The 12,088-nt window shown below is 40.3% G+C and overlaps 1 protein-coding gene across 1 annotated transcript in view; it reads right to left on the reverse strand.

The window, feature by feature from the left end:
• The window catches only part of CTNNBL1 (catenin beta like 1), a 163,461-nt gene that overhangs the window by 103,078 nt on the left and 48,295 nt on the right, over positions 1 to 12,088 (reverse strand). Inside the window, exon 5 of the mRNA XM_036825769.1 lies at positions 7,052 to 7,149. Within this exon, the coding sequence (XP_036681664.1) occupies positions 7,052 to 7,149 (98 nt within the window). The remainder of the gene's footprint in view (positions 1 to 7,051; positions 7,150 to 12,088) is intronic.

Genomic DNA, 12,088 nt, shown 5'->3' on the forward strand with positions numbered 1-12,088 from the left:
GAAAGTTTACTTGCCATATTTACACTGACATCAAAATTTAGGGTTAAACTCAAAACATTCCTAAGTTTCTACATCAAGCTTTTATGAAACTATTACTTTCGATGAACTTCTGACTCCTTCTCGAAAAGAATATTAACAGAATAAAATACCTTATGTTTGTATTACACATAATGCATAAGAAAGCAATTACATTTCTCTTATTTAATTTGATTCACATAACACTTATAGGAAAATTTTAGTAGCCGCATCATATAGATGATATTCAAGAGATTAATGACTTAGCCAAGACCACACAGCTACTAAGCAGTGGCAGCAGAAGCAAAAACCAAGCTTCCTTCTTAGGTGAAATAATGCTTACACCGCTTCACACTACCTTCTGGCCACAATGTGTGCCCTTACAGAGACTGCCTTGGGGAACCCTGAGGCACACCAAGGAAGATAACTAAGGAAACACCTAATAACCAAGAAGTGATTATCTGTCTGGTAATACATTTCTAAGTCATAGCCAATAAGTAAACCTATACTGGAAGATAAGATCTGCTGCATAACCATGGTGTATCCTCTCTCTCACCACCTCAGTTTCTTCACTTAGGAAATGGGAATAAGTTGTAAAGATTAAATGAAATTATATGGCATACTTTACCCTGGGTCTGGTTCAAAAATTAAGTAGAGAGTTTGAATCTAGCCCTTTACTTCTTCTGATACCTGATTATGCACTGTTCGTATCTCCCACGGGCTAAGAAAAACTCAAATTCTTTGAAGGCAGGCACTGCACCCTCATTTATCTTGGTACACTCCTCAAAGTCAAGTGCAATACTATACATAGCAGACATTCAGTAATTTTGCTAAATTTAAATAAACTGACAAAACACTTTACTTTGTGTACTGTAGTCATATTTTTATATACATTGTTCCATTTACTCTCATGTAATCCTCACAACTTTTACAGGTGAGAAAAACAGAGGTCCAGAGAGGTTAATTAGCCTGGTCAAAGTCACAAAGCTTGTGGCAGAAGTGACCAACTCCGAGACTATTTTTTCCCATCATATCCTGTCACTTCAATGAGGGGAAAAGAAAGGAGAGGAAAGAAAGGAGAGAGAAGGGAATGATCTCATTCAACTGATGGCCTCCTGAACACTTGTGTATAACGCACTCTGTGGACAATTCAAACTGAGCCTGAGGATGGAACAATGGCAAGAGAGACAGATCTTCAAAGAAGGCCTCTTTACTCTTTCTGGGTGAGACTTAAGGGAAGCATCTGGATGGGGGAAAAGCTGAAGTTGTTGACTAATTTGGGATACCTGAATCACGAATGAAGCAGATTTTTCTAGGCTCTCCTTTATGCCCTGGTGTGAGAAGCAATGAAAGACACTAGTTGCAGATTGGAGGGGATACTGATGCCAGAATTGAGAACTCCTGTAAATAGGAGAAAGAGCTGTTTCCCTCTCTTATATCAAGGAGATATACAATCTTGCTCTCAAATCTCACAGCCAGCAAAAGCTTCACCAAAGAAATCCACTGCAATATTTTCCTTAATTAATTGGACAATTTGGGTATGTGAGAGAAAACAGAAAAACATCCGGGGGAAAAACATGAACCATGTCAGTTTGTTTTTCCCTAAATCACCCTGATTGACTTATAATCTCCCTGAATCCTAAAGCAGCAGACACTGCAACTCACACTGCTTGTCGGTTCTGCAAACTGCCTCACCGGTTTCAACTTCTTATTGATGCTTTATGTGCATTATCCCCCTGTCCCCTTTCCTTGATTCTTAGTTATGTTACCCATGGTCTGCTGTCTGGAGAGTGGTGGGGACAGTGGCAGTAAGCAACACATTCAAATCCCAGAACTGAATGGTTATTGGTAATGGGTGTCTGGCTGGAGGAAATCTTTTTTTCTTGCTACAAAAATCTAACTTCTAACAGACAGCCTTTTTAAGCTTGCAAAGTGTGAAACTTTATGTTTAGCTGGGTTAAATGCAATTTTATCTGACTGCAGGAGGGTCAAAGCAGTCAAAATACATTTAGCTGAGAAAACCCTCAGGAAAACATTTGTATTATGCATAGCTCCAGATATCATCTAGTAAGAAGCACAAATTAGCATTCTGTCCCTCTAAACTCTTGGGTCTACCACCTTCCTGCCTGTTTTGGACCTGTGACTAACTCTGAAACTAAAACCAAATCCTGCTTAGGGATTAAAGCATCAGCTAGAGCAACCCTGGCCTTGGAAATCATGACCGTCTTAAGCCTGATGTTTTCTCATAAGTCATTGGCTTTTTCCGCTTGTTACCAGGTCTCCCAAACAATACTCCACCAGGTCCTACTGAGACAGGGTTCAAGGGCATGATCAGTCATATTTTTCCAGTTGACCAGAGAGGGTAGATACAAGAGAAGATGAGGAATTAAAAAAGGGATAGATGAGGGGAGATGAGAGGGTTTGAAGGATTCCTTTTCTATCTTGCACAATCTGCCAACAAGGTTTCTCAAGAGCTTGACTGGAGTTTTTCTACCTACTATGAGTTCTGGAAATTTCATATTTAAAAAACAATAATAAACCCTCCCCCTGCCCTATACACACACCCACTGAATCTTGACCAAGCAATAAGTTTTGAAAATACACATAGTAATATGGTCATAATGTAAAACTTAGGCCTGCTGCAACCTAATATATTCTAGCTTCCACTCTTGCCCCTCCAATCCATTATCGACACAGCTCCCAGAGTGGTCTTTTTAAAATGTTAGGTCAGACTATGTTACTACTCCCTTGCACACTGGCAATCCCACCCGAACTTACTACAAGGCCTACAAAGCCCAGTGTGGTCTGGCCCTGACGGTGCTCTCTCCCTTCACCCCAGCTGTGCTCTAACAGTACCGGCCTTTTTTCTGTTCCTTGAGTATGTCAAACTCATTCCTTGCCCTTGGGCATTCTGAATGGCTGGCTTCTTCTCATCACCCAGAACTCAGGCCTTTCCTGACTATCTCATTTGATGTGATTCTCCAGTTGCTCTACAGGACATCATTCTATGTTAATTCTCTTTGTAACAGGGAGTCATTACCTGTTTTCTCGTTTACTTATTTACTGTTTCTCCCATCACTAGAATATGAGCTCCACAAAAACAGACTTTGTCAGTCTTGCTCACTGCTACACACGCAATTCTTAGAATCCAGAACACACTAAGCATTCAATAAACAATTAGTGAAATGAATGGCCAAGTGAATTCTGCTTGAGAACGAATACATATGAAGGTGAGGACATTAATAGAAATGGGAAGGGATAAAAGTGGTAGCATCCAGAAATTTACATAAGTAGCCTTAGAACAACCGAAAACCTGCCAACTTCAGCCTCACCTGAGCAGCACAAATGCATTGCCCACCAGCTCAAGCTTCAAAATTTAAGTAGGGTTAATTGAGGGCAAGAATGGGTATAGGGCAATCTCCTGGCTCTCCACATCAAAGCCACATTGTGAAACTATAGTAAGTGGTGGCTCCCAGCCACATTTCCACCTCCTCTGGCTGTGACACCTCCAAGCACCCTCAAATCGAAGCCTCCCTACAGGGGCCATGGCCAGTACCTACAGCTCTGCCGTCCCTCCTAGTTCTTCCGCAGCAGAAGGGATGGATCTCTCCTCCTCATTTCCAAAGAAACTTGCATCTCTCACAGTCATTCTTAATGCTCTGCCTTGTATTATCATTACTTATTTCATCCTCTTGTTTTTTTTTAAACTAAACATCTATCCCCCCATGTCTCATTTAGGTCCACACCCTTCAGATGTTTTTGGGTATTTGTTCAAAATGTTTTTTGAACATTTGCCGAAATGAAAAAAAATGTTTGTTGAAGTCAACAAACATTCACAAACATTTCACTGTGTGGCATGTGATATATATCATTTTAACTTGACATTTACTAAGTACTTAATATGTCCCAGACATTTATACCTTTATTAAGACAATGGCCAACATTTATTGGGTGTTTACTCCGTGCCAGACACTGTTCTAAAGACCTACTAAGTATCTCATTTATTCCTCACTTCAGTTCTATGCAATAGGCACTACTGTTATCCCCATTTTACAGAAGAATGAACTGAGTACAGAGAAGATAGGTAACTTTCTCAAGGTCACACAGGTGGTAAGTGACAAAGCCACCACTTTGGCCACTCCCCTGATCGGGATCACATCTCAGGGAAGACAAACTTATAAACAGTGCCAGGATATACACAGTGGTAGAGGAACACAAATTCTGCTGAAGTGATGAGTCTGAAAAAAACTCAGGAGAGATAAGGTTTAAGTGAGGCTTTAAAGAATGAGTAGGAGTATTCCAGATAGCAAGGGGAAGCAAGCCTTGCCAAGCTGAAGGCAGATGTGAGCAAAGGCATGGGATTGCCAAGCGCATGGCAAATTTTGGGACTGGTAAGTAGGGAAATGACTGTTATCTAATCATGACTCTCAAGGAGTCCAATGTCTTCTTTAGAGAGGCATGCCAGAGAACTGCCATCAAAGCAAATACCCTGTGTTCCCGCTCTTCAGAAAAGAGTCTGTTTTCCAGGCTACTAAGTCAACTTGTTACAAAGCACAAATATTTGCCTTTTGCATAAGTAATAGAGGTGGATATAAACCAAACTTTAAACCCCAAAGATCCCTGAGAATACCAGGACAACACTCTCTCCCCACAAATGTGCTATTCTATTGCTTAGGACTTCCAACTGAGAAAACGACCAAGGAAATAACTGCAAACTGAACATCACAATAAATTCTACTACATGTCCTCTAGCCTCTGCTCATGCAATTCCAGGCCTCCAATATTGGCCCCAAATTAAAACTACGAAGACAACTCAACCCTTGTAATATGAGAACTTATCAAACTTCTTCCTGAATGCAGCACAAGGGCAGAAAAAAAAACAGATGAAGACCACCTACCAGTTCTGCTCTCTGATATTTACTGATGTCTCCTGACTGGCTGCAGATAAGCAAATAATATATGGGAGTCTAGAAATGTTCAATTGTTTGTGATTCACACCAGCCCCATCAGTATAAAGCTGTAAGAGTCAAAATCTTAAAATAATATAATGAAAAAGAAACTAAACAAAACAAACAGAAAACCCTGTATAGCAGCTACCTAATGGCTCCCCAGACTGAGGATGAACTGTCTCTTCCCAAACAAACAATAAAATCTGCAAGATCCAGCTTTTGTTGGTGGGCTTGGCAACAGAGAAAACACAAAGGGGGCTTTTGTGTGAATTGCTGTTTCTGGGTGGGTTTTACAGGCAGCAGACCAGCTAGCTGTTCCTCTCTTGTTTCCTCTATTCACACAGGCAAAGGATGATAATTAAAATCAGCCCAGAGTCCAGGCAGGAAGGCTCATTCAGGGCCACTGTAATTAACCTCTGAAAGGTAAGACTACACAAATGACACTGTGGGGACATGGAGAAGGAGCAAGTGCCACAGCCTTCCTTCAGATGCTCCTCCAAACAAAAGGACACCCCGACATCACCCTTTTCTGTCTGCACAGTGGTTCAAAGGAAAAATAAAGGTCCTGAATTCTACAAGAGTGGCAGTTCGCTCTAGGAAGGAGCTTGAAAGAAAAATGGCCATAAAAATTTTCATCATACTCAGTCACAAATGGCCCTGCTGGACTCCAGCCTCGCTCTCTGTAAGAGACAGTCCTTCATATCCAGTGGGTTCACAGCCCCTTCTTTCACACCAAATGGTAGCTGTGAGCATGGCACATGGGAAATTTCTTGTGTCAAGAACCTCGAGAGAGAAAGGGTGAGGAGGGGGTGCGCAGTGTAGCAGTGGGGTCTCAGAATCATTTGGGGCCCTAGTCCCAGCCATTCTGATTCAGCAGGTCTTGGATGGCACCAGAAAGCAGCCTAACAAGCACCCCAGGTGCTTCTAATACAAGTGGCTACATGGACCTTTGATAAACTCTGCAAACTGCATCAAAACCACTACTTATTAACATTCTTAACCAGAGAGAAAAGACCAGACAGCAGAAGACAACAGAAAGGATGGAAAATCAACAGAAACTTGAGGAGGGAGATAGCTTGGTGGGTGGACAGAGCTCCACAGGCAGTATCAGGGTAAGAGGCTGGAGTAGAGTCACTCCTGCCACTGGCCAGCTGTGGGGCCCTGGGGCCCTCTCCCATGCCTGGTAAGAGGGAAACCGGTGCTGTGGGACAGGACTGCAGTGGGGATCACAACATGCAGAAGCTCATCTTTGCTGTTACAAGGACTGGCTGAGAGGGATGCAGTGGAAGGCTTCACTTCTGCATCTGGGCTTCCTCAAGGATAGAGTGAGTTGATGAGATTCCATCAGTTCACCTCACATATAAATTCTTTGGATTGGCTGATTCCTAGAACAATACCTGAAGAAGATTCTGAGGCCTTGCCTAGGCGCCACAAAAAGGAACACAGAAATCAGCTGACCCTGTCTTCTGCAGTCAGTGGCTGCTACTCGGACCCGTATGAGCTAGAAGGTTTGTTCTTGTTTTTAAACATTCTCCGATTCCCTATCTGTATAACAAATAATAATGATACCTGTCTTTACTAGCGCTTGGGATTATAAAGCCCAGAGAAGAAAAGAAACTCTTTTCTGCAAAAACTCTTTGTAAAAAGGTCAGAAGCAACACAGTGAGGGTGGGCGAGCAGGAACGTGGAGTCAAAGAGAACACAGGTTCAAATTCCAGCCATGTGACCACGGGCAGGTTGTTTTGCCTCTCTAAGCCTCAGCTTCATGGCTATAAATGGGAATAACAGCAGTAATACCCTTCTGAGAGGATACAGTGAGGATTAAATAAAGTGTAAAAAACAAGAAAACGCCTGCCTACAGCACATATTTAATAAATACTAGGACTCTACAACCCCTGCCCTAACACAGTTCCAAAGAATAAAGTACCCCACATGTTGCACTTTACTTTCTTACTCTCCTCATTCAATCCAGCCTTGCCACAGAGCTCTTCCTGACACCCAGCCCGTGCCACTCACAGAGACAATGGTGGGGAGGATGCCAACAGCGTACACACACCTGCAAAACCCCAGAGGGACGTGGAACTTACCAGAGCGTCAATGAGTACTTCTGCTCCTTCTTCACTCTCATGGAGGGTGTCTATATCTGTTAATTCCTGAAGCAAATCAACCACAGCTATGGACACATGTGAAAAATGTTAAGGGTAACGCATACATATGAAAACCCAACTGACATTTTATTAAAATATTTGGTTCCCTTCCATTTCCTGGTCAATCGCTTCATCACCATTTACCTTTAATACACTCTCGTTTTATTAACATCTCTTCAACAAGGTTCTACTCACAGTGGGTGTTCAATAAATGTTGGTAACTGCTTCACTTAGTTCCTTTCCTTATGCTGCCTTCCTGGCAACTTATTCCACAAGTTCAGTGCATTTTCATAAATTTCAAAACTTCAAATAGATCACTTGGGAGGTCACTTTTCCAGTGAGAAACAGGCCAACACCCTTAACCTTACCTCATAATTTAAATTCTTGGAACTCAGTATAATCTTAACTACCTTCTACACTTCATCTTCAAGGACAGTAATGATTTCTTCTGAGATAAGATGGCTGTTGTTCACCAAGGAGTCTTCAGAAATCAGGGCGTGACAAAATGGTTTAAAATGTAGAGGGAAGGATTTACGTTGGACTGTGCTAGACCCCACCAACCTCCCTTCCTCTTAAATACCATGTTGCTTTGGACATAAAAGGAAGGTGAAAAATGATGATTAAACACAAGGCAAAAAGAGAGAGACAGGGACATATAGGAGAAAGAAAACATGAAGGAGAGAAAAAAGGAGTTATGTTTGGAAACTGGAAGCCCAAACTAAACTAAGTTTCCCTTCCCTCACCTTGGACACATACATATATACACACACACACACACACACACACCACTTGCTCTGTCAACCAGCATTTACTGAATGCTTATGATGAGTAAAGCACTGTGATAGTGACAAAGGCAAATCTACTCACGCTGGGCCTCAGTTTCCTCATTGATAAAATGAGGAAGTTAAGGTAACTAAAGACATTTAAAAAAATTATATACCACAGGCAATTACCAACATGTAACAAATGAGGAATACAGACAACTTGAACTGCACACATCCTGAAAAAGGAGCAAACTGAACTGGGAAATAAGGAAAGATTTGCTAGAAGATGACTGGTCAGAAAACAGGCCACTAAATAGATGAGGGCAGGTAGGCTAGAAAGCAAAACATCAGGAATATAGACAGAGAGATTAGAATGTACAAAGGTATATGAAGAGAAGAAAGAGGATGAGGGAAGGGGGAGGGGAGAAAATTATAACTAGACTCATATGAAGAAAATAATATCTTGAAAGAATAATATAATACCTGTGTGCAGGATGCACTAAAGCACTGTGAGTGTTGGGTTTGGGGGTGGGTAGATGGGGGGTATGGGGAAAAGCCAGGCCTGAAGGAGGAAGACCTGTTCCAAAGCTACCACACACAAAAGAGTCCAGAAGTGAGACGACAAGGGTCAGAATCAGGGCAGTTTCAATGCAAACTGGAAAGAAAAAATAAAAAGAAAGATACAGGACATATTAACAAGAATGATAGGACTTGCTAACTGCCAACTGATGTTACAGGTATTTTATGAACATCTTTTGCTAAAAGAAAAATTATTCAAAGGTTTGTTTTATTTATCTATACCTGACCAGCTGACCATCATGAATAAGTAATTAAGCTTTCCGTGTCTTATTCTTTCACACTTTAAAGTAATATATACGCAAAACTTGGGTGTGCTATGAAACTCTATGTGTACAATGAGATTAAAGGTCTCTGGATAAAACTCCTTCATGCGTATAGTTCACAGTCTTTATTAACAAAGTAACCAGAAAGCTCTTGACACAAAAGACCATGTATCAAACATGATGTATAGTAAACTAAAATACTTAAATTGTTTGAATTAAAAAAAAACAGCCTAACCAAACTAACATCTAGAAATTCTGAGTAGTAGGAATTAGGAGTTCTCCCTCTCTAAACACTGCTGTAGATGCCATCATAATAACTACCATATTTAAAAAGTCATCATTATGCCAAGCACTCTGCTACTGAATTCTCACAGCAGCATTATAAGTGTGATCCCCATTTTACAGATAAGAAAGCGAAAGCTCAGAGTGGTTAAGTAACTTATCTAAAGGTCACTGCAATAGTAAGGGAGAATGTTAGGTCCACCTGATTCCAAAAACAATACCTTTGCCACTACTCTCCATATTAATGCACAGGGGAGTATAAACCAGGTTTAAAAACAGCTAGATTCATGTATATTCTAGCTATTGACCTTACTATAATAACAGAGAAAAGGACTGTCACTTACTTCCATCATAAATTATTAAAATCCCAGGAAAAAGAACAAAATGCTAACAACTCCTCATTCTCCTCATCTGAGAAGCTCCCATATTTATTCTCTTGAAAAGTTCTTACATATGACATGTAAAAATCTTATTATTTATCCACCTGCTTATTTAATATGCATGGTGACATTTCATCCATCTATCTATTTATCCATCCATCCACCATAGAGTCAGATGTCTATAGGACAAGGATGTGAATCGGGCATGCAATAAGTACTATCATTACATCCCCTGAATAACATCATGCCCCACTAAGTACTTACTAACTATGATTATTAATTAAACATTAGTCTCAAGAGACAGGTGGGGCATATATGAAAGAACAATAGATGAAGAGTCAGGGCAAACTTGAGGACAGGGGTCATATCATATTTATCTTTGCTTCCTATCTTTAGTGAACCAAACTGTCCCCAAATTGTAAATACTATGGAATCTTGCTCAAGCTCCTTTATTTCCTTACAGCTTAGTTTCCTCATCTGTAAAATGGTGGTAATGATCTCTGCCCAGCCTATCTCACCCAGTAGCTATAAGGAATAAATGACATCATGTATGTCAAAGGGCAAGTAAATCCAAGTACTGAGAAAATAAGAAAGCACTATAATAAAGATTGCTGTTAGTCAATTCTTCCCACAGAATGGCCAAACCCTCACTATTGCCTTCATTTTTTCTAAAACCTCTAAAATCTAAAATTTAAGCTAACAACAGCATGATCCTCCCTTTCTGGGTCACAATGGGTTGGAAGATCTAATTTTGTATTTCAGCTATGCCACAGAAATTCAGATTGATCAAGTCCTTTTTCAGCCTCTAAGGTCTTATGGGACAGATATCATATTTTTCTTTGATTATTCTTATACCATGCTCACAAATGGGTCACATTAAACCTGGGGGAAAAAAGGAAAAGAAAATTTGACAATGGTGATCGTTTTATATAGGAACAGAATAAATGTCTAACTTTTACCAAGAAAAGCCATTTCTTATAATGGTCCAGTGGATATCTCCTTGTCTACTACACTCCTGCCTCAGTTGAGAAGTCAAACAAGAAATCACTTACCAGCTACCAGGTCTGGTAAACAACTCATCAGTCCTACCACTAACTGATTTTACAAAAATTCTCAACTTTCACCAAATAGCATTTCAGCAAGGCAGTAATGAGTCCATAATTGTAATCATCAACTCCCGAGTAATATAATATGATCCAGAAGATAGAGGTCATTTGAAGACCAGAAAGAGGAATAAGAAGTGAAACTAAAGATAAACAGATGAACTCTCAGTCTTAATGAGAAAATTCAGCATGGTCTGCCACCCATCCAGCATTTCTTCACAAGCAGACTCTGGGCATGGGTGATAGGTTTTTCCACTGTAGTTACAATTTCATTTCACAAGGTAAAATGCTCTCCCATCCAAGTGCAATAGGAAAACAGAGAGCCTGTCTCTTTGCGAATTACTAAAAACACAGTTTCTGATAGCCTATTTTGTCATGTCAGGTAGAAAGGCCACCCCACTCACTCCCTCTGCACCTGTCCACTACTGGGGCAATAAGCCAGTATAATAAGAGGTGAAGTAGAAAAGACCAGCTGGGTACAAAATGGCCCACAACACAATGGCTTTTAGAAAAAGAGGGGTGTTTGCTTTTATTTTGGCTTTAGATATTTGTTTTTTTGGCCTGATCTCAGGTAGAGTCTTGGGACAGAAAGGGAGCATCAATTTCATTAATCTCCAGTGAGATGTGACCATAAGGAACAAAATTATTAAAAGAAAAACAAGATAAAGAGGAACAAAATATATTAAGCAGATGGCTTTTTTAAAAAGTCCTTTCAAAAATGCTTCTTTAAGAAAAATGACCAGTCTAGATTCACAGTATGTAACTGATTTAATGGAACAAATGTGGGGTTTTTTAGAAGTCTGTTTTTCTTTTATTCCTAGATTAGAAAAGTGATTAGATATAGCTCAATTAATGCAGATGAATTTCTAAACAGACAAAATGGTCTTTTTCTCCTTTTAAAATAATGGCACAGAACTACCTAGAATGAATCTAGATTCTTAATTTTACCCCAATCCTTAATCAAAGTAATGAAGGAAAAAAATATCCTCATTCAACATTTATTAAGTACCTACTAAATGTTAGTGGGCACTATTAGGCCACAGGGGAAATGTCCAAAGCAGGCTACAACCACCCTAGCCTTCCAAGGACATGGAATTCACCTAAAACTCATAAGCAAGATCAAAAGTTACATTAAGAGGTCCTTTTCCTAGATTGCCATTTTGGCACTTTTCTCCTAATCTGACTTACTTCAGAGCATACTTAAATGGCTCCAAAAAATGGGTGGTTTATCAGTACAGATTATCAGGGAAGTTAGACTACCAATGAGAAAAAGAATAAATTCTTTTCAGTGTAATTTTGATTCTAGAAATATCAAGACAAGAATAGCTCTTAGCAAAACAACAGCTTGACATATAAAGTCTTGTTAGACAGTGCTTGCAGGAAAGCACTGGAGCAATAGCCAACTCCCTCCCAGTCCAATTAGAAGAAAGCCCTTAGGAGGCGCAAACCCTTCCCAGCCCTATTCCTGCTCATTAGCACTGGGGCTCGAACACAAGGCACCCCCGACTGTTGTACACACCCTCTGGGATAATATGGTGTGTCGTATAGACTCAAACTGCTCAAGTGCAATTGATCCCTGCTGGTCTAAAAAAAACCTGTCTGCCCT

The sequence above is a fragment of the Balaenoptera musculus genome, chromosome 15, assembly GCF_009873245.2.
Source record: "Balaenoptera musculus isolate JJ_BM4_2016_0621 chromosome 15, mBalMus1.pri.v3, whole genome shotgun sequence".
NCBI lineage: Eukaryota > Metazoa > Chordata > Mammalia > Artiodactyla > Balaenopteridae > Balaenoptera > Balaenoptera musculus.